Source organism: Euleptes europaea, chromosome 7, assembly GCF_029931775.1.
Source record: "Euleptes europaea isolate rEulEur1 chromosome 7, rEulEur1.hap1, whole genome shotgun sequence".
NCBI lineage: Eukaryota > Metazoa > Chordata > Lepidosauria > Squamata > Sphaerodactylidae > Euleptes > Euleptes europaea.
The window spans coordinates 23,721,679-23,741,490 of NC_079318.1; the positions used below are offsets into that span (position 1 = coordinate 23,721,679).

General features: G+C 42.7%; 1 protein-coding gene across 1 annotated transcript in view; it reads right to left on the minus strand.

Annotated features, from left to right (window-relative positions):
- The window catches only part of GALNT2 (polypeptide N-acetylgalactosaminyltransferase 2), a 91,710-nt gene extending 72,757 nt beyond the window's left edge, over window positions 1-18,953 (minus strand). The window contains exon 1 of the mRNA XM_056852510.1: window positions 18,758-18,953. Within this exon, the coding sequence (XP_056708488.1) occupies window positions 18,758-18,868 (111 nt within the window). The 5' untranslated portion in view covers window positions 18,869-18,953. The remainder of the gene's footprint in view (window positions 1-18,757) is intronic.
- Window positions 18,954-19,812: the final 859 nt, after the last annotated feature.

The following is a 19,812-nucleotide window of genomic DNA, read 5'->3' on the forward strand; positions in this document are numbered from 1 at the left end:
AATACATTGCTGGGAATACCTAGTGCAGTAACAGCCACAGTGTCAAAGGCAGAGAAAATCCAATACAGAAGAGGCAATGAAGAACAGTTGCAAAGAAAAACTTCTATCTACAAGGGAGTGAACAACTGAAAATGGTCACATAACAAAAGGGAGCTGACGTTGCACGTTTAAGTCATGAAGTTACAAGTAGTTACAGTAGACTATTGGTTTCTATAGGATTTCAACCTATAGAGTGCTTGACATTTCCTAAAATAAAACTACACAGAAGGAACACTGTCTCCAGATAACAGAAGCCAGTACATTTCATCTCACACATGCACACACACCAAGAACATTAGATAATAAAGAATCTCTATCAGGCAACACTAACATCTGCAGCAAAACACGGCAGCCTTTATTGAATAGCCACAGGCCCAAACTCCAATCTCCTCCTTATAAATCTAACTGCAGATCAATAAGCTGTTGTTATATTTCAAGCAAGGCTGACAAGCGTAATAATGTTTGTAAAAAAAAAAGATTTCTGCTCTTAAGACAGTGGGAAGAAGTAACAAGACACTGAAAAAGTTCACTTCCATCTAGCTGGATTTTTAAATGTCAGTTAATCTCACTACAGTACCTTCCTATTGGACAAAGGATTTTGCATTGTGTCAAAAGTCCTCACCTTTGTTACTAATGAACTCTCTATTCTGGGCTGATAATCTTACTGCAGTGTAGATGCCACTGAATATAAGCATCACATTCTTCAGAGCAATGCAAGGAATTCTACTAGCTTCCATAAACTAACAATACAACTAGCTAGCTCAGCATTTTTCAAACTTTGTAAAGGCAAAAAAGCAAGCCCCTCTGGCTAACACGAAAGCAGAGTCCTCTCAGTTTTCTAGGAACAAAGCAGAGGGACAGCCTCAGGGAACAGAATAGCCTTCCTTCTCTTTCAATAGACAGGAGCTCATATAGTTACCACCCCCAGCCGTCATCCAGCTTCCATGTCATCTTCACTAGCCAGAAAATGTGATCGCCGGTTGCAGGAAAGCAACAGCTCAGCACTAGAATTATAACTGGTCTAGTGGCACCAAGGTACCGTTAAGAGTTCTTTCCAGAGTAAAATTAAAGTTTTTCATTGTCAAACCTTTTTATGTTAATGTTCTGGCAAAGATCATCCAGCGCTTCAGAGAGGGTGAACACTAGGGATGTGCAACTGGGTGTTGTCAGCCCTACAGAATGCCTAATTCAAGAGCCAATACACCATGGCCCAGCTGGGGAAAAGTGAAAATAGTGAGCTGTAGACTGGGCTTCTGGATTCAGAGATTTTTTTCAACGGGTGATAGACCTGGCCTCTGCAGTTAGTAAGCCAAGTCAACTGCCCATTGAAAATAATGGCCCTTTAAAAGGTGCTGATGCAGTGTGGCCCAGCTGGGGAGTGCACTCTCTCTCTCCTGCCCCCTTGCCACCACTGCTGCCTCAGGAGAGTCAGCAGGTTTGCAGTGCGCTGGCCCCTTTAAATGGCCATTATTTGCAACAGGTAGTAGACCTGGACTGGACTCCAGAGGCCAGGTTTACCACCCATGGACACAGTGGCTCTGTAAAAGTTTAAAGGACTGATGAACTGTGGACCAGCTGAGGGCTGGGACATGTTTCCTCATTCCCCCTGCTCCCGCTGCCTGGAAAGGGGAAGTGCTTAAAAATTGTTTTAATTTCCTTTTGCAAGTTCAGGAAGGGCATAATTATAATTTTCATTGAACTGAGAATACTGTTATTTATTAAAACAGGATTTTTTCCTAACATGGAACAGGAACAATACCTCCGATACTTAATGTAAATAATGATCATGCCGTTCCCAAATTCCTGATGTAGAATTAAAAATTTTTTGAAGGGCACATCCCTACTTGTCACCAGTATGTAGCTGACACCAAGCTTTATATTTCATTATCTAAGCCTCTGGTAGCAGCTGTGACGGTCCTGCCTGGGCCAACGTCTTGAGGTCATGGTCATGTGGCTCAGGACAAACAAACGGATGCTTAATCCAGATTATGCTAGTTGGAAAGTCAGAGTCTTTGGCAGGTACTGATTTACTAGATTTAGATGGGGTTCAACTATTCTTAGGGGTTAAACTATCTTTAGCAGATCAAGTTAAGAGCTTAGGGGTGCTCTTGAATCCAGGCTTTGCAATGGATAAACAGACCACTGCTCCTGCTAGGCGCGCCGAGCCATGAAGATCCGTGCTACTGTAGCCTCCAGATTGGACTAGTATAATGCACTCTACGTGGTGTTGCCTTTGAAGAGTTTCAACTCGTGTAAGATGCAGCACTGAGACTCATGTCTGGGATCAGCCACTTGGAACATATAACTCCAGGGCTGCATCAAATGCACTGGTTACCCATTTGCTTCTGGGCTCAATTCAAACTACAAGTTTTATTACCTTTAAAGCTCTTCAGGGCTATGTAGCTGTAGTGTATCTTCATATGGGTCCTGAGACACCCCGGATCAAATCCCCACTCTGCCATGGAGGTTTGCTGGATGACCTTGGGCCAGTCGCACACTTTCAGCCTGACCTAGCTCACAGGGTTGTTGTGAAGATAGAATGGAGGAGAGGAGAATGGTGTAAGTTGCTTTGGGTCTTTGCTGGGGAGAAAGGCAAGGTAAGGTACAAATCAATAAATAATTAATCTAACTGCAACTCCTGGTACACTGCATTCTTCAGACATCTTTCTCCAGGTGGTGCCTTCTCTTAGGATTGGCTATCTGGCAACAGCAAGGCTTTTCCTGTGGTAGGACCAAAGCTTTCAAGAGGAGGTGCCTCTATTTTCTGCATTCAGAGAGACATGTAAAACAGTTTTGTCTAAGACAGCATCTGATGGGCAGTAAATTGTTTTGGCAGATCTGACTGTGCTTTTATCTTGCGTGCTTTTACTTTGTTGATGGACCATTATATTGTTTTTACGTGCTGTGTTATTTCTTTGTTAGCCTTGAGTTTAAGAAGATAAGGCAGTATATAAATATTTTAAACAAACCCTACTTTCTACTACAAAGTATTTCACCAGATAGAAAGAGGCCACTCTGCATCCATAGACAACAGCAACACTCAATCAACTACCAGAAGTTCACACTTTTGTGCGAAACTGGCCTTCCATTTCTATGAGCAGCTCTGAAACTTTTCCTATACCCCTTCCCAATCCTGTACTGAAAGCTACTGGGCAGATGGGATTAACCAGTAAGGAAGTTTCTTCCTGTCTCCAGAGCAAACTTCTTACCAATGAAGGGGTGAGACTGACTGGAACTTGGTATAAGGCCTTTTGAGTTGTCGTCCTATAGAATCAGCTCCCCCCATAGACTTGGCCTTGAGGACTGGTACAGACAACACTTTTTTCTTAAACTTGCATTTAAAGTGGAGCTGATGTGCTTCTCACCGTATAGTTTTGAGGACGCAAGTCATCACAGGCAAATACTAGATGTGCACACTCTGAAAATGGGAACGCTATCTTATTTGGCTTAATCCAACATTGTGCTATGTATTTATTTCTATACACTCATAAAATTCTTGCTATGAAAACTTGAAATGTATTCTGTGGCAACTCATAAAAATTAAGGCATACATCCTTATAGAGATTCACTTCACTTCCTATCTTTAAAGGTCAGGCAGTAGGTAACAACTTTTCTTTTCCATCAGGCCTTTGCAGAAGTAAACAGTTGTTTTTGCTCCTGGTGATAATTTAATGCCTACAGTTTGTATGTTATTTCTACTAACGTTTGAGGAGCTTTTAATTGTTTCTCTTTTTATCTGTGAACCAGCTTGTTGATCATTTTGATAGGAAGGTGGCACAGAGAAGATGGTTCAGGAAGAACATCCTATAAAAGAGCCAGTATCCCTTTGCAAATTAAAGTTCTTGCTCTCCAAAACGCCAGAAGAACAGCGGGCAGGAAGCTACCAGCTTTTCTGCTCCATTTTGCCCAACTGCCCTCTACCACAGCCTCTGTCCCCAGTGGCCCCACATCTCTAGCACAACCTTCCTTGTTATCACAGGGACCTCCCGTTCCCTCTCTTGCTTTCACAAAAGCTGGTGAGATTCAACCCAATTCACTTTAGAAATTCCATCACCAAACTTATTTTTCTTTGCTAAGTATCTTATCACTGCACAGCACCATCACATAATATGGCTACACATATGCCTGCTTAAAAATAAAGTATCTTCAAATGTAAGATTTAATTGAACTTCCTTGGGATGATTTTATTATGCAAATGAACTCTAGCATTCTTGGGGGGAAATCAGGAACAATTAAACATATGCTTTTTGACAGGATATAGAAGCAACAATTTCCTTTCACAAAAAGTAGGACGGGTCCAAGGATTTACCAAAATATGAAGTCCAGACAATGCGCACTCCTGGTCAGGGTACTGGTAGAATCCACCAACATTTTGTCTCAGGGGGCCTGGAATAGGTTATCAAAGTTGCCTTCTTACTGAGATTTTCTAGAAAGGTAGTAGCAACTATTTCAAGGTCCTTACAGGTCTCTTACATAAAGGACTGAAACTATGCATTAAATTATTGTTCCTCGCAGACAACCTAGAAATATCAGGTGTACTGTTCTTGACCTGCCACACTGCCTTCCTTGGCTTTTCCCTCCTGTCCAGGGATAGAAAGAACTTCCATTTGATTGAAAAGCTTATGACCTCTAAGGATCAAGTGTGTTTGGATTGGAGTTAGTGGGCACTTTTTCATGTTGATAAAGTCATGATCCCTCTCCATCACTATCCTTGACTACTCTGTCCCTAGATGAAGACAAAAGGAAACATCCACCAAATAAAAATGGAGGTATGAAATTATCACTGTCATCAGCTTGGTGAAGGTGCTCAGTGGAGATGAGAGAGCAAATGGTAAAGCCCTGAACTTGAAATGTTTCCCAGGATAGGAAAAGCAGAAAAAAATCTGATACAGTGGGGAAATCAGAACATGCAAACTGGCTCCCATCAGGTCTATTAAGGCCACGAAGTCCAGTCCTGAATTTTCAGTACCTCACAAACTTGTTCATATATTTGAGACCCCCTTTCATTCTCTATGGAATCTAGACAGACAATGGCCATAAAGGGAGACAGCCTCTCCACCTTTCTAATATATTCCTTCATTTCCCGGTACTGTTGGCATGCCATTTAACAGATTAAATGCCCACTCAACTGACTGTCAGGTAGAAAGAATGACACACAATGTTAAGAAAAACAGAAAGCTGGAAAAGAAATGTAAGAATCCTAGCCTGGGAGCAACATAAAGACAGAGCTCCCCAAAAAGCCTGCAGCCCTTCCCAAGACAGGAAACAAACCGAAGGATATTTTTCAAAGTGAAGTCAGGAAGCTGTTAGCCCATGCCTTCAAACCTGATCAATAGAACCATCTAGTATGGGGTGCTCGCCTCCTTCATGAAACAATGGTTTTATGGATTAGAAACAGATACCCATAATAAAAATCATTCCAATTTTACTTTGAATGCTACACTTCAAATTTATAGAAAAGGTAACATTCTTTTTGTAAAGCAGAACTGCTTTCAGGAGTGCAACCTTTGTTTTTCTAAGCAAGCAGTCCTTTTACTGACACTGTGGTAGGTAATAAATGTATGTTCTATAATTCTATGGTGCTCCCTCAGCAAAACTCATTAAGAGGAAAGTAATCTCCTGCTGCCAAGAATTCCTTTAGAACCCAGTTGTACCCTCTGCAATTGTTCTTAATTTACTTATTCTTTACTTTCTCCCTAGCCATTTGTATCTAAATCCATTATAAATGAGGACTCCCGTCACCTTAAATTGGCGTGGCAAACAGGATATAGAAAAGCCATGCTCAGACTGTATGTCAGGATTTTTTCCTTTCCTGAACAGGTGTCACCGGACACCCAATCCAAACAGCTGTTAAAATGGGCAGGTGGGTGGATGGGGAGGAGGGAGAGATCTGTTAATTCCCCAGCCATACTGCTAACAGTATTATCTATTTTAGGCATTACCTGTAAAAGCTTTAAACATAAATTTATGAGGAAGAAGAAAGATGACAAGTTAGAATATGCTATCAAGACAAAGCTAAAAGGAAACACAATTGTTTGACGTAATTTTACACAGCATTCTGAAGGGGGGACAGGGGAGGGGGGACAGACACACACACACACAAAACCAGTTGGGGGATTGCTGCTACTTTTTCGGAAAAGTCAAACGCCTTTTATTCTTTTCAAATGATAAGTAAAATGCTTTCTAGCCTTCAACTTTTCCAAGCATGGTTGTCTTTTCCAGTGACCCTTGTCTTCTCATAATGTGTCCAAAGTATGACAACCTCGGTTTAGTCATTTTAGCTTCTAGGGTCAGTTCAGGCTTGATTTGATCTATAACCCACTGATTTGTTGTTGTTGTTTTGGTGGTCCAGGTTATCCATAACACTCTCCTCCAACACCACATTTCAAAGGAATCTACTTTCTTCCTATCAGCTTTCTTCATTGTCCTAGCCCATGTCAACCCTCCAGTTGCTGATAGTTCCTTCTTGGTGACTACACATAATCCTGTTGGCGCTCACTCAGCCTCCATTGGAGAAGTTCCACTAAAATGGTTGTGAACGAAGGTCCTGTATCTGACAACTGTGACTTCAACCAGAATGGTCTCAAAATCAGGAACTCTCTCTGTGATCTCTCCTTCCTGCCTGATGTTTTGATTGTTGTTTTTATGGTTGTGTATGTATTTTAGCGCTGGTTGTGCCATAAGTTGGCTGCGACTTGACAGCAAACTGCCGGTGAGCTAGAACAAAGCTTCTTAAACTGTGGGTCGTGACACCATATGGGGTCGCGTAACTGAATGTGAGGGTCGCGAAAAATTTGGCAAGAGTAAAAGGTTTCTTTATGATTTATTTTCAGTAAATGTTTGATTTGTATACCTATTTTATAGACCTATATACCCGGGGTAGTGTAAACATTTCTTGGGCAAAAAAAGGAAATGGGTCATGGGTGAAAAAAGTTTAAGAAGCCCTGAGCTAGAACACCTAAGCTACATAGCTCCTACAAATTTTTCTCCCCCTGGATACAATGGTAGGATGTGAGCAGAAATGTTATCAGCTGCTCATGTACCAACATTGTGCTTTACCATCTTTTTAGAACAATGACGGGATCCACAAAGGGTAACATTTATTGGTATACCAAGACTAACTTTGCTTTTACAGACTTCTGGCAAGACGGCTCAAATGCTTTTTGCGAGTCCATTATTCTTCATTGATACAAATCCAAATGTGAGTTAAGCTCCTCATCAATAAAGAAAAGGTAATGAGGGTGTCAGCTGTGCCAGTTAATTCTTTAGCTGCGCTGCTTGGGCCTGCATTTAGCAACATTCTTTAAAAAGCTCCCACTGTTGTCAACTGCACAAGGGGAAAAAAACTGGCACAAACAGACAATGGGCCTGCCACATCAAAGAAGCCGATGAAGGTGCCAACTCTTGTCCGTTGTTTCTAGATAGGGTACATCGACTTGCAGCCTGTCCTACCCAAAAAAAACAAAAACCGCACTCTCCAAGCCTGGGACTGACAGTTTTTCCTCAAGCACAAGAAGCTATAGTACTACAGTTAACACACATTTTGACAGAAAAGATTAGTCTGAATAAAACATAAAAAGACTACCGCATACATCTGACACATAAATACGTCTGTCACCATCCATTCACTACCACTTTATCTTCCGCTACAGGAGTGTCAAGTAGGCAAATCTGGGGCAATAGCTACAGTGAGGGTTGTACTACTGTACTATCTGCAGGGCTTGGAATCCCCTGGGCAAAGCCATATATGATCATTGCCACCACAAGGAGGGGAAGAAGAAGAAGAAGAAGAGTTGGTTTTTATATGCCAACTTTCTCTACCACTTAAGGGAGACTCAACCCAGCTTACAATTACCTTCCCTTCCCCACAACAGACACCCTGTGAGGTAGGTGAGGCTGAGAGAGCTCTAACAGAGCTGTAACTTGCTGAAGGTCACCTAGCTGGCTTCGTGTGTAGGAGTAGGGAAACAAATCCAGTTCATCAGATTAGCCTCCGTGGCTCATGTGGAGGAGTGGGGAATCAAACCTGGTTCTCAAGATCAGAGTCCATCGCTCCAAACCACCACACCGGCTCTCCACTACACCATGCTGGCTGGGGAGGGGTCACTATCAGTGGATAAAAGAACGCACTGTAGGAAGAGGCCATGCTCTTTCGATTACCAAAGCTTAGCCTGCCCCTTCTCCACTAACTTGTTACTGGGGAGAGCAGCAATGCTGAAGAGAAGCAGAGGAGTAAAGACTGTACTTCAGATGAGGACACTTGCGGCTGTGTCTTCTGCCCAGGAGCCCCAAGTAGCCAGTGCCATCATTAAATCATCTTGCCCCAGATTAATGCATTAGAAGCAGCGAGCAAACTTTGAGATCTGACACTAAGGTGTTGTGTCTATATGAGACACAGGAATGCAGATATATTTCCATGGCAGAAGTTGAATTATCCATGCATATTTCTGACATGAATATAGAAAGAAATTTAGTTTTAATTAATGTATCACATTTAAATAAATCTACCCTTTAGAACAACCTGCTCTCATCTCTCACAGCAGGTTAGTTATTGTATTATTATGTTTTCTGTAGTGTTTGCCCACTGTCATTCAGTTGTCACCTAGACAGATCAGAAGAAAGACGGATGTTTCACTAACGGGATTGTAGAGAACCCTTACTAATTAAAGCATTAAAAAGGTACCATTAACTACCTCTCTAAGTACACTATAAAGCTTGCTAAACTGAGAAAAAGCAGTTGCTAGTTTGCTGACTATAGTATCATCCCTCAGCTATATTTTCTTGACAATGTGAATGTCTCAATAACTAACATTTCATTAAAAGCTACGAAAAAAATTACGTATGGTGGTGTAGTGGTTAAGAACAGTGGTTTGGAGTGGTAGACTCTGATCTGGAGAACCAAGTTTGATTCCCACTCCTCTACATGAGTGGCGGACGCTAATCTGGTGAACTGGGTTGGTTTCCCCGCTCCTACACATGAAGCCAGCTGGGTGACCTTGGGCTGATCACAGCTCTCTTAGAGCTCTCTCAGCCCCACCTACCTCACAGGATGTCTGTCGTGGGGAGAGGAAGAGAAGGTGATTGTAAGCCGGCTTGATTCTTCCTTAAGTGGTAGAGAAAGTCGGTATATAAAAAGCAACTCTTATTATAATTTCTATCCTGTTTTTCTCCCCAATGGGGACACAAAACGACTTACAACACCATCCTCTCATCCTCCTTTTTATCCTCACAACCACATTAGGTTAGACAGAGAGTTACTAGCCCAAGGTCACTCACTGAGCTTCCATGGCAGAGCAGGAATTTGAACCTTGGTCTCACAGGCCCTAGCCTGAGACTGTAACCATACTACCACACTAGCACAACAGTACAGTACTTCAGTAATTATGCACTTAATTATGTAGCTGGCTAAAGACATCTCTTGACAGGAGTTAAATACAATTATCAGTATTCATAATTTCAGTTTAAAATCACACAACAGTATGTAGCCACTGGCTACACAATAAGCTTTTTGCCACATGCAGCAGAACTCACTGGATGAATGCTGTCCTGCAACTTACTCAACTACAGCCCAGACTATAATAGTGGTGTCATACACAGCTATGCAGACTAACCTACCATTATACAGTTAAGAGTTATCAGCTAAATCAAAATGGACTGGTACACCAGCAGCGTAATTTCCATCTCCTCGCAAAAATCGCTGTGGCAAGCAGCCAGCAAGCATGAGAAGTGAGCTGCTAGCACTAACTGGAATGAGTTTTATGCAGTTTTGCAGACAGGAAGGACAGAACTTAGAAGTACTTTAAACACATCTATATTGACACAACTGAGTACTATTTGTTTTCATGCAAACATCCTTTTAAAGCCGTAACTAATTTACATACAATTTTAAAGCAGTAACTAATACACGTACAATTTACCATCAGGAAATTTAACATTTATTTAAAATCAGCTTGATGAGAGACTAGCTACTGTCACATTCCCACATTGGGTCTGTATGTTCTCAAATGCGTGTTGACTTGCATGTAAAATCATGTTTCCACTTCTTGCCACCACCCCAAGATATAAAACCCAGCCTCTCACTAACCAGCTGGTAAGACTGCCTCTGAGCAAGTACAAAGGGCAGAGCTTCCAGTCACCTTAGTTTCCCCTATGGGTGCATTTCCTTAGTGTATATGAGCGGTCTTAGCCTGTGGGTAAGATTTCAGAAACCGTTTGCTTTCTTAAACAGGAAAGAAGCTTTATTACTGCAGATTAAACTAAAACACATAATGTGGAAAATAGCCATCATAGTAGAATAAATACAGATCTAAGGAAATAAAGGAAAACATATCTAAGTGAGTTACATTATGCTAGTTACCTCCAGATGGAGCAAACATGTCCCTGGTCACCACATCTGGGCGAAGTGTTTAAACCCAGAACAAAGGAAGAGTTAACCTTTTAACACTGCTGCATGCTTAGGTGAAAACCTTCCCCCCCCCATCCAGAGTTAGGAATCCTGCTCTGCTCTCTGCCAATGGGGTTCCTCATCTCTCTCCCTGATCAAATTTTATGATGCCCATCCATCAGATCCCCTTTGGCAAGTAGGCCCAGATGGCTGAACCAAAGTTCCTGTTTTCCTGACCCTCCCCTCTTGGGAAAATAAACAGTTTGCCCTGGGTTCAGGAACCCCGATCTTAACAGTTATTTCAAATGAACGAACACACATTTTGGATGAAACATTCAAGCCGTGCTACTGGTCCTTAAAATCAGAAAGTTGCTTTTATAAAGAACTGTATCTATGCCTAAATGGTTTTGCCTTGGAAGGTTTCTGGGGAGTATTGACAGAAGTCCCATCATTTCACTGTGGTACAACTAGTTTCTACTGCAGTCTAGTATATGTGGGATCAACTTTTTAAAAAGACACCTGCACTGTTAAGTGCAGAAAGTATTTGATTTGCAGATCTTGCACAAAGATGGTCCATCCCAATTCAGACGGGGATTGTGCTTTCTCAGAAAGCACAGAACATACTAAACTATAAGAATCAAGCGGAATGAAAATCCATACACCTTCCCAATCCCCTTGTGAGGCCCATCCTATCCACATTCCCTTCCCCCAGAGTTCATCATCCCACTGCAGTGGTAGTGGGGAGGCAAAAAGGAGATGCAACTGGAATAACATGAAGCAAATACTACACTTAATCTTAGCCAAAAGGCCAAGAAGTGGGAGGCAAATACTATAGAACAAAAATTCAGTTATAAACTTAATTCTATTACTGATTATTTACTTTAGTACAGGAAGACATGTAAGTCACAAGAGGGTTTTTCCTTGAACCACAATATTTTAAAACTGTGACTGGGGAGAAAAACTTAAAATAATTCTACATCTTTGCAGGTCATCACAAAACTGCTAGGACTGTCTCATTCTTCTTGGCAAGAACCCATATATGACAGCTATATAAGTGACTGGCATGCCACAAAGTTGACACCTTATTAGTCTTCAGTTGATTTTTACATACAGAGACTCCAACTTGCCCACTTAAGTATTTTTAGCATCATACTTTGGTTTGAGATGCAACTTCCATTTTGCAGGAAGCTCAACTAAAGCACATTTTAATACATCACAGTATTAGCATGTGTGCCCTTCAAAAATCAGAATGTCCCAATAGATTACTTAGTATTTCAAATAATCCATAAGATGTTTTTTTGGGAAAACATAATTTAAGGTAGGACATCATGATTGCACAATGACGTAGCTGGCTGAACCATCAGTCAATCATTATGCCCTTGAGTCAGTGAAATTATCTGAGATCTAATGAGTTCAAGCTAGCCTGGGCCATCCAGATCAGGGCTCACTTACAGCCATACAGACATAATATCAATTTACCTTTAAGGATGCATTTATAATTATGGAATCGAAAGGCATATAGAATACTTATATGGGACAAAGCACATATAACTTTTGCTTAAGAGCTCTGTGGTAGATGCAGATAAATCATTCTACAACACCACTGTACTGAAGGTTGGGATATTTTATGAAGTCCCCCAACCAAGAGAAGAAAATTAACGTTTGCTTTTGTGACTTTTTAAATTACAATTTTAACATAGAAAGTAGCTTTCAAAGGGCATCTAGCACTCATCAATCTGCCAATGCTTTGTGCCAGTGTTGTATGGTCCTAAAGAAATGCAACACTTGGCGTGTTCTGGTGACAAGATTAGCAGAACCCTGAGAAAAAGGAATCTAGATTAGCTCCATTAAACTTTTGTTCTCTTGAATCAAAGGTGGCTCAGCTTCTGCGTTCCCAGTGCCATTCCATTTGGACTGTTGTTTTGGAGCCAGAAGTGTATCTTTCCATGTAACCTTACTGACTTTATAATGTAGCAGTTTTACCTGAAGTTTGATAATCATGTTTGATAGTCAAATGTTCTCTATAATTATCAAACTTAACTATGTCTAAAAGACAGAACACAGAAAGTGTAGGACATCTGAGTCTTACCTTCTGAAAACAACTTCCTTCTCCTTGAGAGTGGAAAACTTAGGAAGTCTTGTTAATACTTTGATATGGCCACTATGGTTCAGATAAAATTGCTTAATGGGAGAACTGTCACATAGTTCCTTTTTAACAGTTGTGTGATGGTTTCTAGCCTGGCTTAGATACTATTGTGTCTCAAATCTGTCATCTTAAACTGGTCCATAAACATTTGGGGAGTGTTTATATGTTCAGCGAGACATAACTTTGAGAATAAATGAATCCAAAAGAGGGGCCACAGCTTAGTGAACAGATACTTTTCAGGCACACAGTGCAGTCCCATGGCAAGATCTGACAATATCCAGTGTAAAGGGTATTGCTGCACAGGGTTGGGAAAGGCCTGTTTCAGATCCTGGAGAGCTGTTACCAATTAGAATAGATAGTACTGGGTAATATTGACCAATGGTCTGAGTTTGTACAGGATCCTGATTAGTACTTGGATGGGAGACCACCAAGGAAGTCTGGGGATGCTATGCATAGGCAGACAGTGGCAAACCACCTCTGTTCATCTCTTGCCTTGAAAATTCTATGAGGATGCCATAAATCAGCCACAACTTGATGGCAAACAAATGGCTATAATATATACATTCTGCTTCAAAAAGGTTAAAGTAGTAAACAACAACAATGGAATCATGCTGTCTGTAATGGGCAAACTGCCTGTGACTTATTATGGATTCAGTCATCTCCAAGAAATTGTACAGTACACCACCTCAGGTACTTTAGTTTCCCCAAATTATTATAACTGGCACAAATGTCTGCCTTTTAAGTTTTGTTAACTGTTAAGTTACTTACCACCAAGGTTTTTTTACTTTGTACAAGGTTGTGAGAAGGAAGAAGGAATGCTGAACCAAAACATGGTTAGAAACCACACCCTTGAACAATGTTCAAGAACAAACACTCCTCCACTTACAAACCTAGAGGGTACTCTCTAATCACCCTCTGAATTCCACATAAATCACTACCTGAAACAGCTGATGCCCTGTCTCTTTCCTTCTCATGTCTCTCATCTCACTGCTACTCCTACCCCCACTTGCTCTAGATACATTTGATTCCGTGTCTTTGTGCATGGAATTTTAAAAGCCAAAGGGCAGAACAGAGGCATCAGCAGAGACCAGCAAAACCATCAGGATACCGCTCAGAGGTGACAGGTAGACATAGTGGGCTAACACTACAGAAAACATTATCTCAGAAAAAAGGGATTAAGAAATTTGCCACTAATCCCTCACTGAATGGGTCATTGCTTTTCATGTCCTGTAATCTCAATTCCAACTAGTTAACACATAGTTTAATATTTAACAATGATGCAATAGTTTGGTTTGGAAGTAATTAATATAACAAAAAGACTCAAGGAAACCGGGTAAATCACTATAGCATACTCATAAAGTCAACACACTAAGTTTTATATCAAGGCCTGATATCCCACGTTAATGAACCCTTTACAATAATTTCAAAAGCTATGGCTTTTACAGTGAGGGAAAAAGGTATTTGATCCCCTGCTGAATTTGCCCGTTTTCCCTCTGACAAAGAAATGACCAGTCCATAATTTTAATGGTAGGTCTATTGTAGCTGTGAGAGACAGAACAACAACAGGAAAACCCCCAGAAACCCAGAAGACAAAAGTCAGAGATTGATGTGCATTATAATGAGTGAAATAAGTATTTGATCCCTTTGCAAAAGATGACTTAGTACTTGGTGGCAAAACCCTTGTTGGCAATTACAGAGGTCAGACGTTTCTTGTAGGTGGCCACCAGGTTTGCACACATCTCAGGAGGTATTTTGTCCCATTCCTCTTTGCAAATCCTCTCCAAGTCAGTAAGACTGCGAGGCTGATGTGTAGCTACTCGAACCTTCAGCTCCCTCCACAGATTTTCGATGGGATTAAGGTCTGGAGACTGGCTAGGCCACTCCAGGACCTTAATGTGCTTCTTCTTGAGCCTCTCCTTTGCTGCCTTGGCCGTGTGTTTTGGGTCATTGTCATGCTGGAATATCCATCCTCAACCCATTTTCAATGCCCTGGCTGAGGGAAGGAGGTGCTCACCCAAGATTTGACGATACATGGTCCCGTCCATCGTCCCTTCGATGTGGTGAATGTGTCCTGTCCCCTTAGAAGAAAAACACCCCCAAAGGATAATATGTCCCCCTCCATGTTTGATGGTGGGGAGGGTGTTCTTGGGGTCGTAGGCAGCATTCCTCCTCCTCCAAACACGGCAAGTTGAGTTGATGCCAAAGAGCTCGATTTTGGTCTCATCTGACCACAACACTTTCACCCAGTTCTCCTCTGGGTCATTCAGATGTGCACTGGCAAACTGCAGATGGGCCTGTACATGTGCTGTCTTGAGCAAGGGGACCTTGCGGGCTCTGCAAGATCTCAGTCCTTCACGTCGTAGTGTGTTACCAACTGTTTTCATGGTGACTATGGTCCCAGCTGTTCCCCCCGTGTAGTTCTGGGCTGCTTCATCACCGTTCTCATGATCATTGCAACTCCACGAGATGAGATCTTACATGGAGCCCCAGACCGAGGGAGGTTGACAGTTAGGGTTAGGGTTGTCACCTTCTCACCAAGCTGCTTGGCAATAGTCTTGTAGCCCAGTACAGCCTTGTGCAGGTCTACAATCTCGTCCCTGACATCCTTGGACAGCTCTTTGGTCTTGGTCATGGTGGCTAGTTTGGAATCTGATGGATTGATTGCTTCTGTCGACAGCAGAACCCTACCTAACCATAACCTGGCTGGTTGATAGGGAATCAAATACTTATTTCACTCATTATAATGCACATCAATCTCTGACTTTTGTCTTCTGGGTTTCTGGGGGTTTTCCTGTTATTATTCTGTCTCTCACAGCTACAATAAACCTACCATTAAAATTATGGACTGGTCATTTCTTCGTCAGAGGGCAAACGGGCAAATTTAGCAGGAGATCAAATAATTTTTTTCCCTCACTGTACATACCTCTTCTACTTACAATTACTAAACTATTCTAAAGGCTAGGATTAAATGTTATGCTTCACTGACAGAAAACAGAATCCTAAATCACCAAGCCATGTATAATTGTTCATTCCCTCCTCCCACACACACACATTTGTGGTCCATCTTTCAGCAGTACTATGCCATTACTTTATACTTTCCACACCACAGATCTGTGTGATGTCCCGTGTCCTCTTTATACAACCCAAATTTTTCCTACATACCTCATTTCTTAAACCATAGAACAGAACACTTAATACTAATACTTAATTGTAAGAGCCAAGATAAAACTTGCACACCAATGCTCATACAACCTCAACATATTTGCAATAGCTTTCACAGTCCATTTGCAACACATTTGCTGACATCTCTGAATCAAAGGAATCACTAACAGTGCAATCCTATTCAGAGTTACTGCAGTCTAACCTGCTGGAATCAATGTGTTTAGGCTGGAGTAATTCTGCATGGGATTACACTGTAAATAAACTGGTTCTGATCACTAAGTGGTGGTCCTTAGTTCTCAAAGAATTTCAAGATTACCATCACTGCAAATTTTTGGCACCCAAGGGCAACTGACCAAAATATTGTGTTGAAATAATCTCCAGTAACTAGAAATTTACCTTATGCTTCTGTCATCAGTTTATTGTTTGAAACCATAATTTGAATAGAGTACGATCAACAGTTTTGTATATTTCTTTTATTAGCTTAAGCACAAAGATACTCTTGAAACCCTCATTTAAAACCAAGTGTTTAGGACCTCCTCTATACTCCAGTAACTGAAAATATACAAAGGAAGCCACAGCTTTGCCTATCTCACACTCTTTGGTTTTCACATAAAATAATTCCATTTTGCTTTTCTGTTATACATAAGGCAGACTGTCAAATTGTTCTATTGAACTCAAATATTTACACACACACCAACTAAATATGCGCTTCAACGGCAACAAAAGGCTTGAGATTTCTCATGTATGGTGGTGGAAACTTGTCACAGCCAACTTATGGCAACCCCATGGGGTGTTCAATGTATGACGCATTCAGAAGTATTTTGCCATTGCCTGCCTCTGTGCAGTGGCCCTGGGTTTCCTTGGTGGTCTCCCATCCAAACACTAACCTAGACTGAACGTGCTTAGCTTCTGAGAGCTAGCAAGATTGTGCTAGCCTGGACCATCCAGGTCAGAGCTTCTCATGCATGTTTATTATAATTTGATTAAGAAGAAACCTAGCTCTAGGAACACCTAGCCTGGTCAACATTTTGCCAAAAGTAATCCCATCCAATGAACCGTTATAATGTGCCAAAGAAATTATTAAACACAGTTCAATGGGCATACAATGAGAAACCATTTCTGTGCTGCCTATTTTCTGAACTATCCAAACAGTGATGGAAATATTTTTAAAGGAGGAATCTAAGGAATATGCTCAGGAGAAAAGGAAATCACTTCTGCTTTTAAAAAAAAACACATACATTTTAAACCCCAAATTTAATTACACAATAACAAAGTTATAGTAAGACTGGGGTGGGGGGGGAGAGACACTAATGTACTGAAAAAAGAAGATTTGGTCCCAGGCTAGACTACGTTTATCTCCTCAGTACAGGAAAAAGAAAGTTTCACTTTCCACCTCATCTAAAGAATAAGGTAATATGTGTAAGCATTAAAAAAAAGAGGGGCCGATCCCAGCCTTTAGGACGCTTGAGATAAGCAACTCCTACACACACACGGAGAATCCAGAGTAACACATCATTCCTACCAGCTTTCCCCATTCCTCCAATATGACTCCCTCCCACACTAATTTCCCCACAAACTCCGACGTGGCTCACTCCTGTTGGTTTAGAAGCGGCTCGTGCAATGACGAGCAGAAAGCCAGTTTGAAGTCCAGGAAGAAACCATCTGCCTTTTAAAAAGAATGCGCTTAGAGGGGGAGTCAAAACGAAACGTACCTCCTTCGCTTCAGAGGAGCAGTGGGAAGAACCGAAAGGCTATCATATTTTTTTTGTATGGGGGACTTTCCCCACTCATCTCCAGAGAGCCCAGAACAATCCGATTTCACCTCAGGCCAATGTCAGGCTGGGGTGCAGACAGAATGCAGAGTAATGCCGTAGGAAAAAAAAACCCCATACACATACACACACACACAGTAGCAGACTGGGTCTAAAAACATTGGTTGCCAGGAGACAAAGGGGGCCCACCCACAATTATAAGGCTATCATTTAATTGTTATAAGAAATAATTTTAAAAAAAATACATGTGGAAAAAAGGTACAATTAAAATTCCCAGCTAAGCTTCATTGCACAGTTCCAAGAGTAAAGACCTGAGCCTCTATAACTTATGCGCCGGCTGCACCGCACATAACCAGAATCATAACTATTTTTTCCAGAGTCGTAGGCCATTTACGCATGGGAGGTTTTGCCTTAGATCTGCTGACCTCTAGATGCACATTCTCCCCCATATGAAATCTCAAAATCCAGGGGGGCTTATTGTGGAGTTTCGAGAATTTGGACGCACCGAGAGCGCAGCAAACCCACGGCAAAACCGCCCAGGCATAAAGGGGCCATACTCTTACATATAAAGTATCCTCGAAAAACTATTTTTTTAAAAAAATATATATATATATTAAAACACAGTGGGTAGCCGTGTTAGTCTGTTTGCAAGTAGTCAAAAAGGGCAAGAGTCCAGTAGCACCTTAAAGACTATGAGTATGAGCTTTCTGAAGAAGTGAGCCGTGGCTCACGAAAGCTCATACCCTACCAGAAAATAGGGTAGTCTTCAAGGTGCTACTGGAAAATAGGGTAGTCTTCAAGGTGCTACTGGAAAATAGGGTAGTCTTCAAGGTGCTACTGGAAAATAGGGTAGTCTTCAAGGTGCTACTGGACTCTTGCCCTTTTTGACTCTATGAAAACAGCAACGCAACGTCCCCTTTCAGTTGCACGCAGGAACACTGTTGGAACCTCTGTCAGGTTTCCGAGCTGCTAAGGGGCCACTGACATTTTGAACCCGTGGCCTCATGGGGAAGGGGGCCCCCTGATGAAGTGGGGGCCCCCTTGACAGGTCCGCCCCAAAGTGGGGGGGGGGAGAGTCACACACACCCCCTTCCTCCGCCCCGCAGCGAAAGGCGGCAGGCTGCGAACAGCCTCCCCTCAGGCAGGCAGGCAGGCAGGCAGGGATGAGCAGCCGACCCCGGCCATGTTTCACCCGAGGGGACCGGAAAGAAGAAGCAAGGCCCCCCCCCACCCCCCATGTCCGGCCGCCCTCACCTTCTTGCCGCCCCCGGCGAGCGCGGCGCTCCCCCCCGAGTACATGTAGTAGGCGATGCCCAGCACCCAGAGGAAGGCGAAGCAGAACAGCATCCGGGAGCGGCGCCGCATCCTCCCGCCCGCCCAGCGCTGCAGCAGCGGCACCAGCCGCCGCCAGGCCAGCAGGAAACGGGCAGCAGGCGCTGCCTCCGCCGCCGCCGCCCGCCGCCGCGCAGGGGTCAGGGGGCAGAGGGCGAGCGCCCGCCCCCCGACCAATCGCCGGCGGCCCTGCCCCGCGCGGGGCGGGGCGAGGCGCGTCGCCATGGTTGCAGCACGCTGAGCCTCCTGGGGGCCCGCCCCTTCGCGCCGGCGGGTGGAGGCGCCGCTGTGGTACAAACCCCCTTTCCTTCCCCCCCCCTTTTATCCCTTAGAACGGGGGGGGGGACCTTTTTCCCGCCAAGAGAGGTCTTCCCGGAAGCCACGAGGGCCTTTTGCATCAAAACAAGACACTTTGGGTAAGGCTGCAGGGCCCTTTCCTCTCCACGATCCCAAGAATCCTGAATCAAAAAAATAAATCATCACTAAATCTGAAACACGAGACCGGAAAAAATGTGTCGTTGAATAAAAAATTGTTTTCAAAGTGGACCCTGTATGAATTTGCAGTGGCTGGGGCACAGGCAGAGCCCATCGCCTCGCCTCAGGTTTGTAAGAAAAATTGATCTTTATAACGAAAAGAATTATTTTCAAACAAAATGTCTGTAAGTGATGAAATGAAATGGGTGGGAGGGGAGCGTACGCTTCTCAGATCTAAATTTTCTTGAATGATGTTCCTAACTTCATCCGTGGGATGTTGGTATATAGTGCCGAAACATCCAAAGTTGCAAAAACTGCTTCTTGGGGAATCGTCTGGTTTTCAATCTTTTCCTTTTTTTTCCCCTTTTCCTTTTATCCCTTAGAACAGGTTTGGGGAATCTTTTTTCCGCCAAGGGCCATTTGGAGGTTTATAACATCATTCGCGGGCCAGACAAATTATCAACTTAAAAATTAGCCCACCAAGCCCCAATCAGGCAACTGCC